Source organism: Lolium perenne, chromosome 5, assembly GCF_019359855.2.
Source record: "Lolium perenne isolate Kyuss_39 chromosome 5, Kyuss_2.0, whole genome shotgun sequence".
Lineage (NCBI taxonomy): Eukaryota > Viridiplantae > Streptophyta > Magnoliopsida > Poales > Poaceae > Lolium > Lolium perenne.
Window position 1 is genome coordinate 165,978,211 of NC_067248.2, and position 26,472 is coordinate 166,004,682.

The window sequence follows — 26,472 nt, forward strand, 5'->3', positions numbered from 1 at the left end:
AGGCTAGCCGAGCCAGCCAACCTTCCGGTCTGCTTGACCATGCATATGGCACCGGCGCGTTGGAGCCGCCACGCGCAAAGCCCGGATTTTTCAAGCACGTACGCTACGATGCATCCGAGCGCGCGAGTATAAAACTAGACATAGTATGCGCAAAGCTGACCACTCCCATTCAAACAGTCCCACAACGTCGTGCTCTGCTCGCAGCAATGGCGCCCGCCCACGCGCTTTCACTCCTCACCACCATCCTCCTCCTCCTCCTCTTCACCTCCACCCCACCATCCGCCGCCGCAGCTGCCCTCGAGCATCCCCCGCCCCACCACCCCAGCCCCGCAGACTACAAGATCTACATTGTGCTGCTCAAGCCTCGCGCGGACGGCGCCCACCTCACCATGGACGACGACGCGCGCCGCGACTGGCACATGTCCTTCCTCCCCAGCGCCGTCATTGACAACGGCAAGCCGCGCCTCGTAAGCTCGTACGGTACACTGTTCCAGGGCTTCGCCGCCTGGCTAACCGAGGAGGAGCTGGAGGCACTCTCCAGGAATCCCGGCTTTGGCCGGTGGTTCCCGGACGGCGACATGTACCTCGACACGACGCATACACCGGACTTCCTCGACCTCAACACGGTTTCCAGCTACATCTGGGACAGCTCCGGCTACGGGAAGGGAATCATCGTCGGAGTAATGGACACCGGCGTCAACTCCGGTCACCCATCGTTTGACGACACGGGGGTGCCTTCGCCGCCGGCCAGGTGGAAGGGCACCTGCGCGGCCACGGGCGGCTTCCGCTGCAACAACAAAATCATCGGCGCCAGGTCCTTCGTCGACGGCAGCTCCGGCCCAGGGGATGAGAACGGTCACGGCACCCACGTGGCCTCGACGGCGACCGGGAATTTCGTCGGCAACGCCTCCTACTTCCACGGCGGGCAGGCCGCCGGGAAGGCTGCTGGGACTGCTCCATTAGCGCACTTGGCCATATACAAGGTCTGCGATCTCGGCAGATGCCCCTACCGGGCCGTCGTCGATGGATTTGAGGCGGCTGCGAGGGACGGCGTCGACGTCATCTCCGCCTCCCTCAGCCGAAAAGATTTGCCAGCGCCACCATACTACGAGGATGCGGTGACGATAGCCGCGTTCCGCGCCGTCGCAAAGGGCATCATCGTCGTCTCCGCGGCCGGAAACAGAGGGCCAGACCGATCGTCTGTGCGGAACGATGCGCCGTGGCACTTCACCATCGGCGCCGGCACTGTGGACAGGCGGATCTCCGGCGACTTGGTGCTGGAAGATGGCGATCTCGTGGAAGGAGAGGCGCTCGTGCAGGGCGTCAACGTCAACAAATACTTCCCCCTGCACTGCCCCGGCGAGGGTGACCGGAAGTGCTTGGGCGTGAGCGCTGACAGCGCGAGTTCGCACATCGTCATCTGCGATCTCGTAGCCCCTTCGGTTGTCAAGAATCTCTACGACAGAGGCGCGGCGCAGGTGGTGATCGTCATCCCGGAGAAAAAGGGCCACACATCGTCCCTGCTCGACTACGGGGCGTCAACGGTGCAGGTGCCCGCCACCACGGGCCAGAAGATAAGGGAGTACTGCCAGTATCCAGACGCCGCCGCGCAGGTGTCTTTCAGAGGCACGTTGGTGAACGTTGGAGGGGCGCCCATGGTGGCCGCCTTCTCCAGCAGGGGCCCGAGCCCCAACAACCCGTTCATCATTAAGCCGGACATCCTGGCGCCGGGATTGAACATTCTCGCCGCCGGTGTGGAACAGGACATGCCCTTCGTATTCAAGTCGGGGACGTCGATGGCGACGCCCCACGTCAGCGGCGTGGCCGCTCTGCTGAAGAACCTGCACCCGGAGTGGTCGCCGGCAGCAATTCGGTCCGCCATCATGACCACGGCGAGCATCTACGACAACGTGGGAGATATTATCCTGGACGAGCAGCGGCAGAGGGCAAGCGTCTTCGACCTCGGGGCTGGCCACATCACACCCCAGGCCGCCGTTAGCCCCGGCCTGGTCTACGACATGGACGCGAGCGACTACGCTGCGTTCATCTGCAACGCCTTCGCCCCCCACGGCCACGACGACATCCAGGACATAATCGGAGGTCTCGGACTCAACTGCTCCACCTTGCCCGCCGGCGTGCGGGACATCGATCTGAACTACCCCAGCTTGGTGGTGCCGACGAACACCACCGTGCAGCGGACGCTCACCAATGTCATGACGGGATCGGCGGTAGGGGAAATCTACCACGCCTATGTGGACATGAGGGACTCGGTGCAGGTGAACGTGTCGCCCAATAATCTTAGCTTTGTCATTCCGGGCGAGAAGCACAGTTTCCAGGTCTCGGCCGACTACAAAGGGAAGAACACGCAGGTGGAGGGAGTCCTGTACTGGCAGTCTCCCTCCCACCGGGTCAGCAGCCGCATCGTTGTCAACATATGAAGATGATCGTCGGCCACCGAGTCGATCGAGCAGTCGTGCTGCAACCTTAGTACTCATGCACACTACCTGTCACTGTGTCGTGTGTGTCGTATGATAATAAATTCTGGGTTCATTTGCTGATGAGAACATTTTGTGAGCCCATCCCAATTTCCATACCCCTGTTCAGCACCAGAATCTTCAGTAAAGCTCGATTGCGTGGTTGTTAGGGTAACTAATTAAGCAGATGCTGGAATGTTTTAGGTTGTTTTGTATTGTCATTAAACTGCGAATGTAGCAGTCAAATCTGTGGGTGGGGAAAATTCTGGAACTCACAAGGCCACTCGAAATTTGTGAATGTAGCAGTCAAATCTATGTAGTAAAGAGTGTCTAGATACATTTAAATTTAGACGAAACTTTCGACATCAAAAAACGAACAGATTTTGGGGTTATTGGTACCATTGCTTGCAGTAGGCTCTTCATGTCAGAAGCCTATATATATGGTATACATATTTTCAGAAAGCACGAGACAATTCTTTCTAGACACTAACATTTTCCTTCCGTGAAGCTGCGAAGCAGAACATATCTCGGAGCAGCAGGTAAAGTTGTAATGACCTTTTCCATGCCTAGATAGGGATTGCTAATTGTACCGTATTCATCTAAATGACATTGCATCTGGCAGCCAATGTAGTCCTCTGATGTGCTTATATAGTTCAGGCTAGATGAAGGTTATTTCCATCTCGCAATGTTGCAAATCTGCGCCGCTTCGCTCAAAAAGAATAACTAGACTAATATGACCTCCTTAGTACTCAGTGGCCACTGGGCATATGCTTGCTGAATTGGGGCGTAGGACTCTACCATGCTGCCACCATGATGCATTTTTTTCAGTTGCTTGGGAGTGTTTGGCTTTTGAGTGCATTGGTGGAACGAACGCTCATGAATTTTATTTCAGAGATTCACTAAAAGAAACCTCAGTGAGAAAGGGAAAGATTTACAACTTAGAACCTTTTGCATGTTCCTTAGTCATCATAGTTTTTTATGATTATTTTCGGGAGAGGGGATTTGGTGCACATGGGCACCAGTGCTCCATGCACTTTTAGATTTTTAAAAAGTTTAAAACCTCACATTTCGATGTCTCCAAAAATTATGGCTTTAAATAAAAAAATTCTGACAAAAATATATAATATTTTAATACTGTTGTACTACCATTTACTGTTAGAAATTTATCTATTTTATATTTCCAAAAATACAGCATATTTTTTAACGGGGCTTGTTTGCATACATCCCTACTGTATATGTCTACCTATATATTTAACATCATAATTTTCAGAAACATAGAAGTGTGAGGTTTTAGAAATTTCAAAAATCTGAAAGTGCACGTGAAAGGACACGGAATAGAGGGGGGTGAATAGACAGTTTAAAACTTTTTCGATTATGGCTTAACAAATGCGGAATAAAACTAGCATTTAATTTGTCAAGCATAAAAATCTATATAATTAAGGTTCACCTATATGGACCAACAACTTATGCTACGCAATACAAGCAACTATGTGATAGCAAGATATATAACTTCAAGCAAAGCTATCGCAAAGTAAAGTGCATAAGTAAATAGCTCGGGTATAGGAATAACTGAGTTGATGAGGAGACGACGAAGTATCTCGAAGTTCACACTCTTGCGAGTGCTAGTCTCCGTTGGAGCGGTGTGGAGGACAAATCACTCCAAAGGCCCCGAAGGCCTCACTGTATGCTCCTCGACCCTTGCCACCGAAAAGGAAGACCTCGATCCACTGTGGAACCTTAGGGTGGTCACCAAACTCGCACAAAGCTTGGCGCTAACTCCACAACTTAGTTGGAGGCTCCCAATATTCCGCCACAAAGGCCTTGCACTTGAGGAATATCTGCAACTTAATTGGAGGCCCCAAGAACACCACTAAGCCACAAAAAACTTGAGGAAATCTCCACAAGTTAATTGGAGACCCCAAGAACTCCACAAAGACCACTAAGCCGTTTGTCCAAAGGCGATTTTTTAAAAATAATACGATTTTTTTTATTTAAGTGTAGGAATAGAGCGCGATTCCAAAAAAGTTGAAAAGTGTGACCTGGTCGTTCATTACCTGACCGATCGGTCCATAGGAGATCGAGTGAGAGTCGGATGACGGTGCTCTGTCAAGAACTAGTTGGTCGATAGCTGACCAATTGGTCAGCTGTAGACCGATAGGACAGCTACCGACCAATTGGCCATCTAAACCCCAATGGTTTGCATGGATTCTGTTTAGGTTTATTACCAGTGATATCTCCTGGCACTTCTCCCAAATTATTTTCCCGCCACCGCTTTCCCGCCATATTTTTTCCTCTCCCGTTCACACCGTCGTGTTTCCCTCCCGCTCTTGCCGCCACCCTTCCCGCCATCCTTCCCGCCACTCCTTCCCACCATCCTTCCCGCCAGTCCTTTCGGCCACGATCTCCCGCCACTATCTCTCGCTATATTTTCCCGCCACGCTCTCGGATTTTTGCCTATAAAAGAAGCCATCGATAGTCTTCGCTGCACAAGTGTTTCTATCTCTCTCTTTTTTCTGTTTGCTCACCCTTAGCCACCATGAGTGTGTCGTGCTCTGACCAGAAGTTTAGGCCGGTGAAGGCGAAGGCTGCAAGTTTTCCCCCGGGTGTGACTGCGGAGCCGTGTTGGTGCGGCCGTCTTGCTAAGGTTAAGCAGGTGGAGGATTTCTCCGACCAGTTCGGCATGAAATTTTTCATGTGTGTGAGCTATGAGCATGATCCACCCCGTATTTCAGCTTCGTCGTCCACCAGCCCGCCGGTATGTTTCGACATAATTTTATGTAGGCATAAATTTATTTATGAATGTGATTTAATGTTACTGTTTGTGTTGCAGTCTCCCCCACCCCTATGCAAATGGTTTCACTGGATAGACACGGAGAAGCCGGGTTGGGTGCGGCAGGAGGTTGAGGAGAAACGCCAGCGTGAGTGGGCAACGTTCTTTGAGGAGGAGCATCAGGAAAAGGCTCATGCTAATGCTAAAGCAGAGCGAGAGAGACAGATCCAGAAACTTAGGGCGGAACAAGCTCGTAATCGGGAGGTGAATCAGAAGATGTTGGATGATGAGGTTGCACGTAGGTTTGTAGAGAAAGAGGTGCGCAGGGAGGCTCGTGAAGCGGAAAGGAAGAGACTAAGGGAAAGAGCTTCTGAGGCAACAAGTCTGGAAAATGGCCACGGTGGACGCAGGAAAAGTAGTGTGTTGTGTCGTACTGGCTATGTATCTTAATTTCAGTTTTAGTTTGTGGTTGTATCTTAAATTCTGTTGTAGTGATAAGCCTTATTTTAATTTCAGCTTCAATGTATCTTTATTTCAGTTTTAGTATTAATGTGGAATGAATTTGCCGCAAAAATGTTGTGTCCGAAATTTTGGCTCAATTGTTTCCCGCCGAAATTCGCCGCACAATTTTTCCCGCCCATTTTTCTCACCATTTATTCCCACCCAAATCTCTCGCCACTTTTTCCCGCCCAATTTTCGCTCAATCTTCCCGCCGAAAGTTATCCCTTCTAGCCTATAAAAACCTCCCATTTCCTTGTGTTTCAGTGTATTCTGTCAACAAGATGGATCCCCCATGTAAGAATCTCCCTATCTTTTCAACGAATTCATGGCCAAACCTCTTCTAGACGAGGCCCGCAAAGTGATGAGGGAGAGTAAGGTAGATACATTCGAGGAGTTCATCAGTAGCGACGCCTTGCTCCGTAAGGTGGGTAAGGAATTTGAGACTTGGTCTTATGGATGGCCAGTCAAGAAGATGCATGCTCGCAGCCCACGGGAAATAAGGTGTGAGCTTATCAGGTTGAATGAGAAGTGTGAGTCACTAACATGGAAGAATGAAGAAGATAGGGTAATGAATTTGAAATATCCATCACGGTGGACGATTGAGAGTGAGGATGACGATGATATCTTTGAGCCTAGCAGCAAGGCGAAGAGAGCTGCATCGTCGAAGGGCAAGAGTTCCAAGTCCTCGAAGGGCAAGAGTGCTGCACCGCCGGTCGTCGACTCGACTTTGAGCCTAGCACGAAGGCGAAGAAAGCTGCATCGTCGAAGGGCAAGAGTGCCAAGTCCTCGAAGGGCAGGAGTGCTGCACCGCCGGTTGTCGACTCGGACGACGACTTCGAGCCTAGCACCAAGGCCATGAAAGCTGCATCGTCGAAGGGCAAGGGAAAGGGTGTGCTGCGTTCTTAGTTTAAGTTTTAGTTTCTTGATGTATCTTAAATTCAGTTGTAGTGATAAGCCGTATTTAAATTTCAGCTCTATTGTATCTTAATTTTCTACGCTGTTTTAATAAAGTACTATTGATTTTGCACGAAGCGGAAGATGTGAGCGGGAGATAAGTGGCGAGAAATCAAGCGTACATAAATATCTCATACAAAATTCATGCATACATAAATGTCTCATATGTAAGTCATGTATACATAAATGTCTCATATAGGAGTAATGCATACATAAATGCCCCATACATAGGTGATACATCAGCCGGGGGACGGCGTAGTCTGGGCTGTCGTGGGGGTGTCGTACCACAGGGTGTTCAACCGAACCTGTTCGGGGCCCTGACGTTGCTTGCAGGGATCCAGGACCCGGCCTCGGGGTCGTACTGCATCTCCTGTGTGGGCTCTGGTGGAGGAGTCTGCATACCGACATAGTTATGCTGTGTGATGTAATACTCCATGTGCTCAGCATCCTGATCACTGGCTCCCCATGAAGGATTAGACGCATGTGGCAAGAAATATAAGTGATGTCAAACTAAGTGGCGTATAATTTATACGGAACACAATAGTTAGAAAAGTACATACCCTGCGAGTATCCTGCTCCTCCCATGAAAGGAGCATGCTGCTGCTGCCACTCGTCGAAAGCAGCTTGCTGCTGATAGTACTGAAAGTCGTCGAAGGAAGGAGTGTGCTTATGCTGCTGCCACGACGAACCTCCTGCCTGGTCAGGAGGTGGTGGTCTGGGTGTCTCCGTCGGCGTGAGACGAGGCCGTGATCCATGCTGCTGGCCGTGAAAGTCGTCGAACGAAGGAGTGTGTTGTTGCTGCCACGACGAACCTCCTGCCTGGTCAGGAGGTGGTGTTCTGGGTGTTGCCGTCGGCGTGACACGAGGCCGTGATCGTGCCGTGTGGAGGGCCGCGGTGGAAGAAGGTGGCGCTAAACGACGTCAGAACTACGGTTGCACGTGATAGCCGAGTAGATCCCGCGTAGCTTCTCCTCGAGACGCCTCAACCAGGACACCTGCTGGTCGCGTGGCTATAGAAGAGGCCCACTGGACACTTGACGTGTGTACCGAGCGACTTCATCCTGTAAGTCTGAAGTCATCTGGCCCTGCAAAAACATGGTAGATCATGGTAGCATATAAACCGTAGAACCCAATATATAAATGACAAGTATGTTGGTGGAATAGAAAAGTAGTACGTACCGCGTGTTGTCGACTACCAGCTGTGGACTGAGTCGGGTACATATCATACATAGATGCTGGAGGCGCCTCAGCTGGATCTGTCGGCGGAATGAGGCGCACTCGCGCTGCTGCAGTGTACCTCTGCAGATATGCCTCAAACTCCAGTGGATCAAATTGCTCATCGTGACGCCAGAGGTGTGTTTTCGCAGTCAGCCACTCATCAACATACGAGCCAACGCGCTGAAGCCACCATGTCGAGGAGTGGCTCGTACCCTTCCTGTTGTACCTGCAGAAAATTATTGTGTCAGTAAGCTGAACCATGACGAACAATCTTAACCTTAGCGACGCTCTGAACTTACTTGTGGACGTAGGCAGGGAGAGGTGCTATCGTTGGAGGAGGATCGACCAACTGGCGAGAACCGAACTGTCTCATAATCCTCTGCTGGGCCATTACCTCCATGGACACATCGAAGATGATCTTCGATTGTGTCATCCAGTACGCACAATCTCTATAGCAGAGGATTGAGATCCCGCCGCGGTATCTTGCATGCACTGTTGCCGCCGTATATGGCTCCAAGATCACCACCCTATCATCGAGCACGTCGTACTTCTCCGTGAACGCAGGGCAGCAGTTCCTGACCTGGTCGCGAGCAAATTATCTCTGCGGACAGAAAAAGAAATATAGTCAGGTACACACATAGTAGTATAAATTACAAAAGAACTATAGTCATTACATATACCTCGCGACGTGTCCAAAGTATACCGAACGTAGGCATGTCGATGTGGTCTGCATCATCGAAACCGTTTGCCTCAAAAGGGCGTTCAGCATCTATGTCTGGTCGACCAATTGGGAACCTCTCCCACGACCACAGCTGCAACAACAGTGGGCAGCCAAGAAGGCCAGACTTGGGGGAGATAAGTGTACAAGCATTGCACAAACCTTGGTACGTGGCTGCTAGAACCGCGAAACCCCAACCCCACATACCTCTGAACCCAACCGGGGTTTACCTGCCAGTTCTGATTAGCCCCGCGTGTCACCAGTGTGGGAAGGCTATTAGGGCTTGCCTCTATCTTCACCGCACGGTGCGCCTTCTCAAGGTCCCTACTGAGCAACGATCTTCCTGCCATTTCTGTAAACAACAAAATATATTTGCAAAATTCACAGGACATAATACGAATATATATTTAAGTAACATACAGGACCACAATAAAATTGCAAAGTAGTACCACACTTATTAAAAATTCATTGTTCACTACATTAATTACAGTAACATAGTTTCACATTTGAAATTGCAAAGTAGTTCCATACTTATTACAAAGGGATTTCTATTTTCGTGCCCTCAGGTCCTTAGTTGTGCTCAGTTTTCCCCAGCTCGTTAGTTTTTCCTCAGTTTTCCCCTCCCTCTAGTTTGAAACCCCTCGCAGACGCTCGGACGGGAGGGTTACCGTCAGGTCAGAGGCCTTACCATTACCGTTAATCTGACGGGTGGGGCTGCACAGAGGGCAGTTCCTCTCTGACCCATCTCGTGCTGACAAATGGGGCCGCTCTATTGGGCTGCCGCAGCCAATGACCAGTGGGGTCATCTATTTTTCAGGAAAAGTCATATATTGCCGCTCTGAGGGGCTGCCGCAGCCAATGACCAGTGGGGTCGTCTATTTTTCAGGAAAAGACATATATTTGCCGCTACGTGGGGCTGCCGCGGCCAATGACCAGTGGGGTCGTCTATTTATTTATAGAAAATCATATATTGCCGCTCTGTGGGGCCTCCGCAGCCAATGACCGCTGGGGTTGTCTATTTATTTAGAGAATATAATATAGAGCCGCTCTGTGGGGCCGCCTCAGCCCATGGCAGGTGACTATTTTTGTAGCTTAATTTAAAGTGACTCTTATGCTAAACATTGTGCATAATATATAGAAAATAGCTAGATCTCTAAATATATAGAAAATAGCTAGATCTCTAAAGGGCATGGATGCATGGCTTCACGTCGTCGTCACTTTCATCGTCAGTATCTTCGTCGTTTGAGTAGTAGTACTTCCTGCACATTGTTCCGTCGAACACCTTCACTGTGAGCACATCATCGCCTTCATATTTGAAGTGTACGTAGCAGCCGAAATCCACACCGTGCGCGATGGCGAAATTCTCCCAGCCCTTGTCGAGATACATCCGGCCTTGTCCGTCAAATAGGACCTCCACGGTCCAGAGACGAGGACCGCAGTCAGCTGCTCGCAGATACACCTTAGCTGGCTCCTGGCCGTCAAGATAGTCCGCAAACTTTTTTGGGAGTGCCTGCAAAGAGATCGAGCGCCGATCGTTTGAAATTAAAGGTTTTTTAGAACATGCCCATAATTAATCACATGCATCATATATGTGGGAACGCATACGTATCTTCTTGACCAAAGGGTCTTCATAGATGACGATGAAGAACTCCTCTATGATCAATGGCAGTGTTGACGATGGTGGTGGTGGCAATGATGATGATCCACCACCCCGGCCGCCCCTTCCCCTTCCCCTTCCCCTTCCGTTCCGCGTCCGAGACGTGGAAGCCATGGCAATGGATGATCAAGTGTATGTGAACGAAGAAGAGAGAGGCAGAACCTATTGACACAAGGGATGGCCGTTGTGGGTGTTTATAAGGGAGAGATGACCGTTGTAGGGGTTTACACAATAAATTAAGGAGGAGGTGACCGTTGTGGGGGTTTACACAATAATTTAAGGAGGAGATGACCGTTGTGGGGGTATATATCTCAACAAAAAAGTAATGCGGACTATCTTGACGGAAATGGAACTTCGTGATATAGTTTATCATTTTACCGTGAAAAGTAATGCCTAAAAGAAATGGTAATTCGTGATAGTTTATCATTTACCGTAATGGCTACAACAAATCGTTGATGGTTTATCATTTTTTGCGTGAAAAGTAATGGCTACAAGAAATGGGTGATGGTGTATCATTTTTTGCGTGAAAAGTAATGGCTACAACAAAATCGGTGATGGTTTATCGTTTTTTGCGTGAAAAGTAATGGCTACAAGAAATGGGTGATGGTGTATCATTTTTTGCGTGAAAAGTAATGGCTACAACAAAATCGGTGATGGTTTATCGTTTTTTGCGTGAAAAGTAATGGGTACACGAAATGGGTGATGGTGTATCATTTTTTTTGCATGAAAAGTAATGGCTACAACAAAATCGGTGATGGTTTATCGTTTTTTGCGTGAAAAGTAATGGCTACAAGAAATGGGTGATGGTGTATCATTTTTTGCGTGAAAAGTAATGGCTACAACAAAATCGGTGATGGTTTATCGTTTTTTGCGTGAAAAGTAATGGCTACAAGAAATGGGTGATGGTGTATCATTTTTTGCATGAAAAGTAATGGCTACAACAAAATCGGTGATGGTTTATCGTTTTTTGCGTGAAAAGTAATGGGTACACGAAATGGGTGATGGTGTATCATTTTTTTGTGTGAAAAGTAATGGCTACAACAAATCGGTGATGGTTTATCATTTTTTGCGTGAAAAGTAATGCCTAAAAAGAGTTTATAATTTAGCTCGTGAAAAATAATGCAGAAAACCAAACTTTGCGTGAAGCTAACCGACGACAGAGAGAGAGAGAGAGAGAGAGGGTGGTGGCCCCGACCAGAGAGAGAGATAGGGGTTATCCTGCCCGTTAGATCATACGATCAACGGTCGGTGGGCACGATCCGCATGACATGGGCTAGACCAATCAGGGCAATGTTGGGCGTCTGTGAGAGTTTGTGAAGGGAGAGGGCAAAACTGAGTAGTATCAAGAAACCAAGGGCAAGTGAGTAGTAAACAGACTAAGGGATTCAAATATGAGATTTAAAAAATGGAAAATGCGTGTTTTGTACAATGAAACCCATCTTGGCCTACCTCAAACTATTTGCAATACAAATCTACATGAGTGTGAAAATTATGGCCTCATTCAGACAAAGTATGTTTTGGGGAAAGCTGTTTTGGGTAGGGCTTATTATGGAAAACCATGCACCTTCATAGCTACTAGGTGATTTGAGAAGTGGCAATTTGTGGTGAAACTTGATTTATCTAGGATTTATCTATGATTTGAGAAGTGGCAATTTGTGGTAAAGACTCCATGAGTAAGTGCCACTCTTTTTCGGAATTTTTTGCACATTAAATAACTCATTTAACTAGTTAATCCCATTTGTTGACTCTCTGTTGACCAGCCACTTGAGGGTAAAACTGAGTATATTACACTAGCCAGTATTAGCACTCAAGGCGAAAACTGAGCACACGAAAAATGCTAGTATATGACTCGGGGGTATACCTAAGTATATCTAAATTTCCAGGGTTAGACCCGAGGATGCGTGTTGCGGTGCAGAAGTGGTAGACGTGCCTTTGTTGACGCGTGTCGCGGTGCAGACGTGCAAATAGTGGACGCGTAGGACGCCGGTCGCATTTAGGACGCGTAAGCACATCCCTCCTCTGCACACAGTCGTCTCATTCTCGCTCACGCACGAAACCACCCCTCTCACGTCCCATCAACTTCTCCAAATCGAAAAAACCCCAACCGCCGTACGCACGCTACCCTGCCGGCGATGGAGAAGAAGAATGCGCCGGCGGCCGTCGCCTCCGAGCCCGTCGCCTCCGCGCCCGTCGCCTCCGAGCCCGTCGCCGCCGAGCCCGTCACCGCCGAGCGCGTCGCCGCCGAGCCCGTCGCCGCCGAGCGCGTCGCCGCCGAGCCCGTCGCCGCCGAACACGTCGCCGCCGAGGGCGGCGCATCCAAGCGCGGCGCCTCCGTGAACTGGGCCTCTCTCTCGGCTGATGGACCACTTCACAAGATCGGCGAATGCTTACTGGCGAACGAGGAGTACGCCGACACCTACTCTGCTATGAGGCAAGTCTGTAGAAATTGGCGCTCAGGTTTGCCTGAGCCCGATGTGGACCTGGACGAATGGATCATGCTAGACCACGCCCTTTCACGCGTCGCTGAGTTCACCTTCCTCCAACTTGGCACATCACGCTACGTCACCATAGATCTATCGGAAGTTTATACAAGGTTCAAATTCCTCCATATCTACCTTTTTATTTTCAATCTTAAACATCTTAGTGCTGAATGTTATCTTCATCAATATATTTTAGATACTGCTTCGTCGGCTTTTGCCGTGGCGTCATCGTGCTTGCCCAGAAGAATCCGCCGCACAAGATATGGCTGCTGAACCCACTCACAAAGAAATCGAACACTATGTTTGAGGCGCAGATGCCATCTGTTTTTCTGAAATTAGTCGCTGTTATCAAATCCCCGACTATGGTCTTCGTTGCCGCACATTACCCGCCGGAAATTGGTTGGGTCGATGAGAGCACTCCAACTAAGGATATAAATGAAGATTGGGGAGAAGGAAGATTTTCGATCAAGAACCATTGTCTGCGTTGCATTACCCCGTTCAATGGTGAACTGTATGCAGTAGCTACGGACAATTTTGAGATCGGAAGAATAGTGTGCACCAATGTACAGTTGCAGCAGCGCGCGAGCACTGTCAAGATGGAGACACTAATTTCATTTCCAGAACTTGGACGTCAGAAGTTCTACCTTGTGAAGTCGGATGGTGATCTGCTGCTTGTGTTGTTGGTCAGCGAGGCTTTGGCGGGCAAACCATTGGTGTACCGTGTGGACACTCAGAGCCGCTCTCTCCATCCGGTCAGTAACATTGGCAGTAATGCCTTCTTCGTGAATTATATCCGGTGTATCTCCGTCGACACCAGAGTGTACCCGACACTTCAACCTGGCAGCATCTACTACACGGATTTGGGTTATATCAGAGAGTACTCTCATGATACAAAGGCCTGGGATGAGTGGCCACTACGTGTGGATAGAATAGGACTCTACGGTTTGAGAAATAAACACAGGCCATACCGTTTGGAGGATGTATTGGCCTCACACTGCAGACGGAAGGAGTTCAATGCATATTTCCTTGTGGTAATGCACGAATGGAGGGAGGAAGAAATATATGGGGAGGAATGAAGAACAAATTCATTCATCCTGGGGTCCCTATCCTAATCTTCTTTTTGTCCATACATTGCGTGCGTCTTGTATATTTTTCAGCTTAGTTTGTCATGAACATTAACAACGTTATTGGCTGCTTTTGGCTGCTGTATGCAGTTTATGTATTATACTTAGTTTTCTGATTATGCTGTTGTGAATTTATCATATACTAGCTTCTAGATTTGCTGCCATATTGGGCAAAAAACGAGGGCCAAAAGGCATAAATAACCCCAGAGATTTGCTACTAGATTTGCTACTAGATTTGCTGCCATATTGAAGAAAGACAGAAATAGAAGCTTCTTTAGATTTGATACTAATTTGGTGAAAAAGACAGAGAGAGAAAGAGGGGAAAAGGTGCTCTTAAAAATGCCAATTTGGGCCGAGAGAGACAAAACCCAGCTCCTGCTCACGTGCAACCAAACGCTTCTCGTCCTGTCCCACGCGGTCCCTTTCTACCAGCCCCACACGACGCGACCCCACAGACAACGCGGCGCAACACGTCAGCACAGAACGTCCAAAACCCAGCTCCTGCTCACGTGCAACCAAACGCTTCGCGTCCTGTCCCACGCGGTCCCTTTCTACCAGCCCCACACGACGCGGCCCCACAGACGACGCGGCGCAACACGTCAGCACAGAACGTCCAAATAAACGGATTCCTTCCGTCTGAGCTCCTTCTGCGGGTCTTCAGACAAAGGCTAGGGTAAAACTGAGGAAAAACTAAGGGGCTGGGGAAAACTGAGTACAACTAAGGACCCGAGGGCACGAAAATAGAAATCCCTATTACAAATTCATTGTTCAGTACATAAAATTGAAAATAAGTTCCAAAGTAGCGCCTCGCCTCCCCTCCCGCGACGTCCCCTTGTGCCTCGCTGCCCCCTTCCTGCTGGGCCAGTGCCGAAGGTTGTACAATTAGTGTCTGATGTCTACGAGAGCTTCTATTCTTGTAGACAGTGTTGGGCCTCCAAGAGCAGAGGTTTGTAGAACAGCAGCAAGTTTCCCTTAAGTGAATCACCCAAGGTTTATCGATCTCAGGGAGGAAGAGGTCAAAGATATCCCTCTCATGCAACCCTGCAACCACAAAGCAAGAAGTCTCTTGTGTCCCCAACACACCTAATAGGTGCACTAGTTCGGCGAAGAGATAGTGAAATACAGGTGGTATGAATCAATATGAGCAGTAGCAACGGCACCAGAAAAGTGCTTTGCCCAGGACTGGCGTGTGATTGATGGTGGTGATATTGCGGACAGTACAAATGCAGTAGAACAGTAAACAAGCAGCGATAGCAGTATTTAGGAACAAGGCCTAGGGATTATACTTTCACTAGTGGACACTCTCAACATTGATCACATAATAGAATAGATAGATGCTAGACTCTACACCCTCTTGTTGGATGATGAACACCACTTGTGTAGGATTACACGAACCCTCAATGCCGGAGTTAACAAGCTCCACAATATTCAATGTTCATATTTAAATAACCTTAGAGTGCAAGATAGATCAACATAACCAAATAGATCACATCAATACCATCATAGTAATAGTTAACTTCACAATCTACAAGAGATCACAATCATAAACTACGCCAAGTACTACATGATGCACACACTGCCACCTTTACACCATGCAGGAAGAATAGAGTACTTTAATAACATCACTAGAGTAGCACATAGATGAATAGTGATACAAAACTCATATGAATCTCAATCATGTAAAGCAGCTCATGAGATCATTGTATTGAAGTACATAGGAGAGAGATTAACCACATAGCTACCGGTACAGCCCCGAGCCTCGATGGAGAACTACTCCCTCCTCATGGGAGACAGCAGCGTTGATGAAGATGGCGGTGGTGTCGATGGAGAAGCCTTCCGGGGGCACTTCCCCGTCCCGGCGGCCTGCCGGAACAGAGACTCCTGTCCCCCAGATCTTGGCTTCGCGATGGCGGCGGCTCTGGATGGTTTCTCGTACCGTGGCTCTTCCGTGTCGAGGTTTTAGGTCGAGGGGGCTTAAATAGGCGAAGAGGCGGCGTCGGAGGGTCAACGAGGTGGTGTCACCACAGGGGGGCGCGGGCCACCCCTGGGCCGCGCCGGCCTATCACCTGGGGGGCCTGTGTCCCCTCTCTAGCAGCTCTCGGGTGTTCTGGATGCTTCCGGGGATTCTAAGATGTTGGGCGTTGATTTCGTCCGATTCCGAGAATATTTCCTTACTAGGATTTCTGAAACCAAAAACAGCAGAAAACAGCAACTGGCCCTTCGGCATCTCGTCAATAGGTTAGTTCCGGAAAACGCATAAATATGACATAAAGTATGCATAAAACATGTAGATATCATCAATAATGTGGCATGGAACATAAGAAATTATCGATACGTCGGAGACGTATCAGCATCCCCAAGCTTAGTTTCTGCTCGTCCCGAGCAGGTAAACGATAACAAAGATAATTTCTGGAGTGACATGCCATCATAAACTTGATCATACTATTGTAAGCATATGTAATGAATGCAGCGATCAAAGCAATGGTAAATGACATGAGTAAACAAATGAATCGTATAGCAAAGACTTTTCATGAATAGTACTTCAAGACAAGCATCAATAAGTCTTGCATAAGAGTTAACTCATAAAGCAATAATTCAAAGTAAAGGTATTGAAGCAACATAAAGGAAGATTAAGTTTCAGCGGTTGCTTTCAACTTGTAACATGTATATCTCATGGATAGTTGTCAATGTAAAGTAATATAACAAGTGCAATATGCAAGTATGTAGGAATCAATGCACAGTTCACACAAGTGTTTGCTTCTTGAGATGGAGAGAAATAGGTGAACTGACTCAACATAAAAGTAAAAGAAAGGTCCTTCAAAGAGGAAAGCATCGATTGCTATATTTGTGCTAGAGCTTTGATTTTGAAAATAAGAAACAATTTTGTCAACGGTAGTAATAAAGCATATGTGTTATGTAAATTATATCTTACAAGTTGCAAGCCTCATGCATAGTATACTAATAGTGCCCGCACCTTGTCCTAATTAGCTCGGATTACCTGGATTATCATTGCAATGCATATGTTTTAACCAAGTGTCACAAAGGGGTACCTCTATGCCTCCTGTACAAAGTTCTAAGGAGAAAGCTCGCATCGGATTTCTCGCTATTGATTATTCTCAACTTAGACATCCATACCGGGACAACATAGACAACAGATAATGGACTCCTCTTTTATGCATAAGCATTCAATGACAGTTAATTTTCTCATATGAGATTGAGGATGTTTGTCCAAAACTGAAACTTCCACCATGGATCATGGCTTTAGTTAGCGGCCCAATGTTCTTCTGTAACATTATGCATGCTCTAACCATTAAATGAGTGGTAAATCTCCCTTACTTCAGACAAGACGGACATGCATAACAACTCACATGATATTCAACAAAGAGTAGTTGATGGCGTCCCCAGGAACATGGTTATCGCACAACAAGCAACTTAATAAGAGATAAAGTGCATAAGTACATATTCAATACCACAATAGTTTTTAGGCTATTTGTCCCATGAGCTATATATTGCAAAGGTAGAGGATAGAAATTTAAAGGTAGCACTCAAGCAATTTACTTTGGAATGGCGGAGAAATACCATGTAGTAGGTAGGTATGGTGGACACAAATGGCATAGTTTTTGGCTCAAGGATACAAGGCTTAGGCTAGCAAGGTTATTTGAAACAAACACAAGGATGAAGCGGTTCAGCAAAACTCACGTAAAAGACATATTGTAAACATTATAAGACTCTATACCGTCTTCCTTGTTGTTCAAACTCAATACTAGAAATTATCTAGACTTTAGAGAGACCAATTATGCAAACCAAATTTTAACAAGCTCTATGTATTTCTTCATTAATAGGTGCAAAGTATATGATGCAAGAGCTTAAACATGAGCACAACAATTGCCAAGTATCACATTATCCAAGACATTTTAGCAACTACTACATGTAGCATTTCCCGTTTCCAACCATACAACAATTAACGAAGCAGTTTCAACCTTCGCCATGAACATTAAAAGCTAAGAACACATGTGTTCATACGAACCAGCGGAGCGTGTCTCTCTCCCACACAAGCATGAATTTATTCAAACAAAAACAAAAACAAAAACAAACAGACGCTCCAAGTAAAGTACATAAGATGTGACCGAATAAAAATATAGTTTCAAGAGAAGGAACCTGATAATTTGTCGATGAAGAAGGGGATGCCTTGGGCATCCCCAAGCTTAGACGCTTGAGTCTTCTTGAAATATCCAGGGATGAACCACGGGGGCATCCCCAAGCTTAGAGCTTTCACTCTTCTTGATCATATTGTATCATCTTCCTCTCTTGACCCTTGAAAACTTCCTCCACACCAAACTCGAAACAAACTCATTAGAGGGTTAGTGCATAATCAAAAATTCACATGTTCAGAGGTGACACAATCATTCTTAACACTTCTGGACATTGCCCAAAGCTACTGGAAGTCATTGGAACAAAGAAATCCATCCAACATAGCAAAAGAAGCAATGCGAAATAAAAGGCAGAATCTGTCAAAATAGAACAGTTCGTAAAGACGAATTTTAAAGAGGCACCAGACTTGCTCAAATGAAAATGCTCAAATTGAATGAAAGTTGCGTACATATCTGAGGATCACTCACGTAAATTGGCATAATTTTCTGAGTTACCTACAGAGAATTTGGCCCAGATTCGTGACAGCAAAGAAATCTGTTTCTGCGCAGTAATCCAAATCTATTATCAACCTTGCTATCAAAGACTTTCCTTGGCACAACAATGCAACAAAACTAAGATAAGGAGAGATTGCTTACAGTAGTAACAACTTCCAAGACACAAATATAAAATAGAGGTACTGTAGCAAAATAAACACATGGGTTATCTCCCAAGAAGTGCTTTCTTTATAGCCATTAAGATGGGCTCAGCAGTTTCAATGATGCACTCGCAAGAAATAGTATTTGAAGCAAAAGAGAGCATCAAGAGGAAAATTCAAAACACATTTAAGTCTAACATGCTTCCTATGAAAAGGAATCTTGTAAATAAACAAGTTCATGAAGAGCAAAGTAACAAGCATAGGAAGATAAAATAAGTGCAACTTCAAGATTTTAAGCACATAGAGAGGTGTTTTAGTAACATGAAAATTTCTACAACCATATTTTCCTCTCTCATAATAACTTTCAGTATCAACATTAGCAAACTCAACAATATAACTATCACATAAAGCATTCTTATCACGAGTCTCATGCATAAAATTATTACTCTCCACATAAGCATAATCAATTTTATTAGTAATAGTGGGAGCAAATTCAACAAAGTAGCTATCATTATTATTCTCATCATCAAATATAGGAGGCATATTGTAGTCATAATCAAATTTATCCTCCATAACAGGCGGTACCAAAAGACTACTATCACTATAATCATCATAAATAGGAGGCAAAGTATCATCAAAGTAAATTTTCTCCTCAATGCTTGGGGGACTAAAAAGATCATGCTCATCAAAACCAGCTTCCCCAAGCTTAGAATTTTCCATAGCATTAGCAACAATAGTGTTCAAAGCATTCACATTAATAACATTCCCATTAGCATGCATATAAAGTTTCATGGGTTTTTTAATTCTCTCTTCAAACACATCATGTCCTAATTCAAGATAAAGTTCATAAAGATCTCTCATATTTTTGTTGTTTTCCATTATGCCTAACTAGTGTAAACAAGAAACAAAAAGATGCAATTGCAGGATCTAAAGGAAATAGCTTCGAGCACACACACAATGGCACCAGAAAAGTACTGTTACCTGGAACCGGAGTATGAGTGCCTTTTACCTTTCCTCCCCCGGCAACGGCGCCAGAAAAATGCTTGATGTCTACGGAAGCTTCTATTCTTGTAGACAGTGTTGGGCCTCCAAGAGCAGAGGTTTGTAGAACAGCAGCAAGTTTCCCTTAAGTGGATCACCCAAGGTTTATCGATCTCAGGGAGGAAGAGGTCAAAGATATCCCTCTCATGCAACCCTGCAACCACAAAGCAAGAAGTCTCTTGTGTCCCCAACACACCTAATAGGTGCACTAGTTCGGAGAAGAGATAGTGAAATACATGTGGTATGAATAAATATGAGCAGTAGCAACGGCACCAGAAAAGTGCTTTGCCCAGGACTGGCGTGTGATTGATGGTGGTGATATTGCGGACAGTACAAATGCAGTAGAACAGTAAACAAGCAGCGATAGCAGTATTTAGGAACAAGACCTAGGGATTATACTTTCACTAGTGGACACTCTCAACATTAATCACATAACAGAATAGATAGATGCTAGACTCTACACCCTCTTGTTGGATGATGAACACCACTTGTGTAGGATTACACGAACCCTCAATGCCGGAGTTAACAAGCTCCACAATATTCAATGTTCATATTTAAATAACCTTAGAGTGCAAGATAGATCAACATAACCAAATAGATCACATCAATACCATCATAGTAATAGTTAACTTCACAATCTACAAGAGATCACAATCATAAACTACGCCAAGTACTACATGATGCACACACTGCCACCTTTACACCATGCAGGAGGAATAGAGTACTTTAATAACATCACTAGAGTAGCACATAGATTAATAGTGATACAAAACTCATATGAATCTCAATCATGTAAAGCAGCTCATGAGATCATTGTATTGAAGTACATAGGAGAGAGATTAAGCACATAGCTACCGGTACATCCCCGAGTCTCGATGGAGAACTACTCCCTCCTCATGGGAGACAACAGTGTTGATGAAGATGGCGGTGGTGTCGATGGAGAAGCCTTCCGGGGGCACTTCCCCGTCCCGGCGGCGTGCCGGAACAGAGACTCCTGTCCCCCAGATCTTGGCTTCGCGATGGCGGCGGCTCTGGATGGTTTCTCGTACCGTGGCTCTTCCGTGTCGAGGTTTTAGGTCGAGGGGGCTTAAATAGGCGAAGAGGCGGCGTCAGAGGGTCAACGAGGCGGTGTCACCACAGGGGGGTGCGGGCCACCCCTGGGCCGCGCCGGTCTATCACCTGGGGGGCCTGTGTCCCCTCTCTGGCGGCTCTCGGGTGTTCTGGATGCTTCCGGGGATTCTAAGATGCTGGGCGTTGATTTCGTCCGATTCCGAGAATATTTCCTTACTAGGATTTCTGAAACCAAAAACAGCAGAAAACAGCAACTGGCCCTTCGGCATCTCGTCAATAGGTTAGTTCCGGAAAACGCATAAATATGACATAAAGTATGCATAAAACATGTAGATATCATCAATAATGTGGCATGGAACATAAGAAATTATCGATACGTCGGAGACGTATCATTGTCCCAATGGCCAAATTCATTGCATAGGAAACATTGTCTCGTTGGCCTTCCAGCTTCAGATTCATCCATATCATTCCAGATGCACTGTGATGGCCGTCTACCGATGCCTGTCCTCAGTAGCGTCGGGTCTGGGATATATCGTCTTTCACGAGGGTTTACAGTGCTGAAATTTCCCATTGACCGAAATCCTTCCAGCTCACTGGTCCAGGTGTTGAGCATGGCCTCCTTCAGATAATACGGAGAGACAAACGAGATTTCCGACATCCCCAGGGCACCACAAACAGCTAACACATGTGAGCAAGGAAGACGAAGCAACTTTGGTTTGTTACATGTGCACTCGCAAGTCGGCCATTCTTCATTGCCAATTTTCACATCACGTGTGCTGCGGATTCCCACACCCGAACCTATCTGTAGGTAAGCGGACTTCAAATCTTCTTTCCACATTCCCAATTTGAACAACAACGAGATGCTTAGCTTTCTCCTTCTTCTTATGCATGTACTCCATAATCTTCGAACAATATGGTGTGGCTGGTTTGTTCACCATATGCATCCGGGCCTTCTCACGTCTCTCTCTGTAATATTTAACTGTGCCCATGAAAATACCCTCTACTATAGCTGTAAGTGGCAAAGCTCTGTTGTCTCTCAACACAAAGATATACGACTCTGCGAGGTTGGTTGTCATGACGCCGTATCTAGCTCCATGTGTGTCGTGCAACAAAGACCACCTCTCCGTAGGCTCATGCTCTATCCACTCCTCAAAGTTTTTAATCTGCCTTCCATGCCTTCTCGTTCCGGGCGGGTCAAATCCGGGCAAGTCGCACAGACCTTGGGGTGCCTCGTAAACTAGTGCTTCCCGTTGTTGTTCCTGCTGCAACTGCCTGCATATGTGCTGCTATGTTTGCATCTCGAGCTGCTTTCCTCTGCACAACTTGTTGCTTCATGAACTCCTGCAGTTTGCTACGCAAAAAATTATACTTCCACTGCTGGTTTTGGATGCACAGCCTCTTGAAGACATTCATAAGGTTCTTGTTCCTGAATTGTGTGTAAAAATTGGCCCCAGGTGGCGCATGCACCAACGGCTCTCAATGTCAATCCACGGTGTTTCTTGCCCAGGCTCTTTTAGTGTCTTAATAGCTTTCAGTATACCTGCATGCCTGTCATGAAGGATGCAAACATTCGGCTTGTCCTTTACAATTGAAATCTTCAACTGCCTAAAGAACCATAATCAGCTTTCGGTGTTCTCACTCTCCACGAAAGCAAAAGCGAGTGGCACGATTTGATTGTTTCCATCCATTCCAATGGTGGTCAAAATTTGACCCTTGTACTGACCGGTCAGAAACATGCCGTCAACACATAACACAGGCCGATAGTGTCTGAATGATTCGATGCGTACACCGAACGGGAAATAGACTCTATGCAGAACCCTGTAATATGGGGACCCCGGCAAAAACAATTCCTGGATGTTCACATATAGGAATAATTTTGCTAGCAACAATTATAGGCCATACCATTCTAATAATGGTAATGCTTATGGAAATTCTTATGGTAATTCCTACAACAATAATAAAAGTGCACCCTCTGATATTGAAGTCATGCTTAAGGGTTTTCAGAAACATAGAAGTGTGAGGTTTTAGAAATTTTAAAAATCTGAAAGTGCATGTGAAAGGACACGGAATAGAGGGGGGTGAATAGACGGTTTAAAACTTTTTCGATTATGGCTTAACAAATGCGGAATAATACTAGCATTTAATTTGTCAAGCACAAAAATCTATATAATTAAGGTTCACCTATATGGACCAACAACTTATGCTACGCAATACAAGCAACTATGTGATAGCAAGACATATAACTTCAAGCAAAGCTATCGCAAAGTAAAATGTAAATAGCTCGGGTATAGGAATAACTGAGGTGACGCGGAGACGACGAAGTATCTCGAAGTTCAAAATCTTGTGAGTGCTAGTCTCTGTTGGAGCGGTGTGGAGGACAAATCACTCCAAAGGCCCCGAAGGCCTCACTGTATGCTCCTCGACCCTTGCCACCGAAAGGGAAGACCTCGATCCACTATGGAACCTTAGGGTGGTCACCAAACTCGCACAAAGCTTGGCGCTAACTTCACAACTTAATTGGAGGCTCCCAATATTCCGCCACAAAGGCCTTGCACTTGAGGAATCTCTGCTACTTAATTGGAGGCCTCAAGAACACTACTAAGCCACAAAAAACTTGAGGCAATCTCCACAAGTTAATTGGAGACCCCAAGAACTCCACAAAGACCACTAAGCCGTTTGTCCAAAGGCGATTTTTTTAAAATAATACGAATTTTTTATTTAAGTGTAGGAGTAGCGCGGGATTCCAAAAAAGTTGAAAAGTGTGACCTGGTCGGTCATTACCTGACCGATCGGTCCGTAGGAGATCGAGTGAGAGTCGGCTGACGGTGCTCTGTTAGGTGAGAGAACTAGTTGGTCGATAGCTGACCATTGGTCAGCTACAGACCAATTGGTCAGCTGTAGACTGATCGGCCAGCTACCGACCAATTGGCCATCTAAACCCCGATGGTTTGCATGGATTCTGTTTAGATTTATTACCAGTGATATCTCCTGGCACTTCTCCCCCATTATTTTCCCGCCACCGCTTTCCCGCCATATTTTTTCCCTCACCCGTTCACACCGTCGTGTTTCCCTCCCGCTCTTGCCGCCACCCTTCCCGCCATCCTTCCCGCCACTCCTTCCCACCATCCTTCCCGCCAGTCCTTTCCGCCACGATCTCCCGCCACTATCTCTCGCTATATTTTCCCACCACGCTCTCGGATTTTTGCCTATAAAAGAAGGCATCGACAGTCTTCGCTGCACAAGTGTTTCTATCTCTCTCTTTTTCTGTTTGCTCACCCTTAGCCACCATGAGTGTGTCGTGCTCTGACCAGGAGTTTAGGCCAGTGAAGGCGAAGGCTGGAAGTTTTCCCCCGGGTGTGATTGCGGAGCCGTGTTGGTGCGGCCGTCTTGCTAAGGTTAAGCAGGTGGAGGATTTCTCCGACCAGTTCGGCATGAAATTTTTCATGTGTGTGAGCTATGAGCATGATCCACCCCGTATTTCAGCTTCATCGTCCACCAGGCCGCCGGTATGTTTCGACATAATTTTATGTAGGCATAAATTTATTTATGAATGTGATTTAATGTTACTGTTTGTGTTGCAGTCTCCCCCACCCCTATGCAAATGGTTTCACTGGATAGACATGGAGAAGCTGGGTTAGGTGCGGCAGGAGGTTGAGGAGAAACGCCAGCGTGAGTGGGCAAAGTTCTTTGAGGAGGAGCATCAGGAAAAGGCTCGTGCTAATGCTAAAGCAGAGCGAGAGAGACAATCCAGAAACTTAGGGCGGAACAAGCTCGTAATCGGGAGGTGAATCAGAAGAGGATGGATGATGAGGTTGCACGTAGGTTTGTAGAGAAAGAGGTGCGCAGGGAGGCTCGTGAAGCGGAAAGAAAGAGACTAAGGGAAAGAGCTTCTGAGGCACAAGCGGCAGAAGAACGCGGCGACAAGTCCGGAAAATGGCCACGGTGGACGCAGGAAAAGTAGTGTGATGTGCCGTACTGGCTATGTATCTTAATTTCAGTTTTAGTTTGTCGTTGTATCTTAAATTCCGTTGTAGTGATAAGCCGTATTTTAATTTCAGCTTCAATGTATCTTTATTTCAGTTTTAGTATTAATGTGGAATGAATTTGCCGCAAAAATGTTGTGTCCGAAATTTTGGCTCAATTGTTTCCCGCCGAAATTCGCCGCACAATTTTTCCCGCCCATTTTTCTCACCATTTATTCCCGCCCAAATGTCCCACCACTTTTTCCCGCCCAATTTTCGCTCAATCTTCCCGCCGAAAGTTAACCCTTCTAGCCTATAAAAACCTCACACCGTTTCCTTTTGTTTCAGTGTATTCTGTCAACAAGATGGATCCCCCATGTAAGAATCTTCCTATCTTTTCAACGAATTCATGGCCAAACCTCTTCTAGACGAGGCTCGCAAAGTGATGAGGGAGAGTAAGGTAGATACATTCGAGGAGTTTATCAGTAGCGACGCCTTGCTCCGTAAGGTGGGTAGGGAATTTGAGACTTGGTCTTATGGATGGCCAGTCAAGAAGATGCATGCTCGCAGCCCACGGGAAATAAGGAGTGAGCTTATCAGGTTGAATGAGAAGTGGAAGTCACTAACATGGAAGAATGAAGAAGATAGGGAATGAATTTGAAATATCCAGCACGGTGGACGGTTGAGAGTGAGGATGACGATGATATCTTTGAGCCTAGCAGCAAGGTGAAGAGAGCTGCATCGTCGAAGGGCAAGAGTGCCAAGTCCTCAAAGGGCAAGAGTGCTGCACCGCTGGTCGTCGACTCAGACGATGACTTCGAGCCTAGCACGAAGGCGAAGAAAGCTGCATCGTCAAAGGGCAAGAGTGCCAACTCCTCGAAGGGCAAGAGTGCTGCACCGCCGGTCGTCGACTCGGACGATGACTTCGAGCCTAGCACCAAGGCCATGAAAGCTGCATCGTCGAAGGGCAAGGGAAAGGATGTGCTGCGTTCTTAGTTTAAGTTTTAGTTTCTTGATGTATCTTAAATTCCGTTGTAGTGATAAGCTGTATTTAAATTTCATCTCTATTGTATCTTAATTTTCTACGCTGTTTTAATAAAGTACTATTGATTTTGCAGGAAGCGAAAGATGTGAGCGGGAGATAAGTGGCGAGAAATCAAGCGTACATAAATATCTCATACATAAGTCATGCACACATAAATGTCTCATACGATAAGTCATGTATACATAAATGTCTCATACAGGACTAATGCATACATAAATGTCTCATACATAGGTGATACATCAGCCGGGGGACGGCGTAGTCTGGGCTGTCGTGGGGGTGTCGTACCACGGGGTGTCCAACCGAACCTGTCCGGGGCCCTGACGTTGCTTGCATGGATCCAGGACCCGGACTCGGGGTCGTACTGCATCTCCTGTGTGGGCTCTGGTGGACGAGTCTGCATACCGATATAGTTCTGCTGCGTGCTGTAATACTCCATGTGCTCAGCATCCTGATCACTAGCTCCCCATGAAGGATTAGACGCAGTGTGCTGTGTGTATACTGTGGCAAGAAACATAAGTGATGTCAAACTAAGTGGCGTATAATTTATACGGAACACAATAGTTAGAAAAGTACATACCCTGCGAGTATCCTTCTCCTCCCATGAAAGGAGCATGCTGCTGCTGCCACTCGTCGAAAGCAGCTTGCTGCTGATAGTACTGAAAGTCGTCGAA

The 26,472-nt window shown here is 46.6% G+C and overlaps 1 protein-coding gene across 1 annotated transcript; it reads left to right on the forward strand.

Annotated features, from left to right (window-relative positions):
• The first annotated feature begins 206 nt into the window (after window positions 1-206).
• On the forward strand, window positions 207-5,694 carry LOC127303728 (subtilisin-like protease). The gene is made up of 2 exons (XM_051334433.1): window positions 207-2,408; window positions 5,305-5,694. Exons 1-2 carry the CDS (start codon window positions 207-209, stop codon window positions 5,692-5,694), a joined length of 2,592 nt encoding a protein of 863 aa, XP_051190393.1.
• Window positions 5,695-26,472: the final 20,778 nt, after the last annotated feature.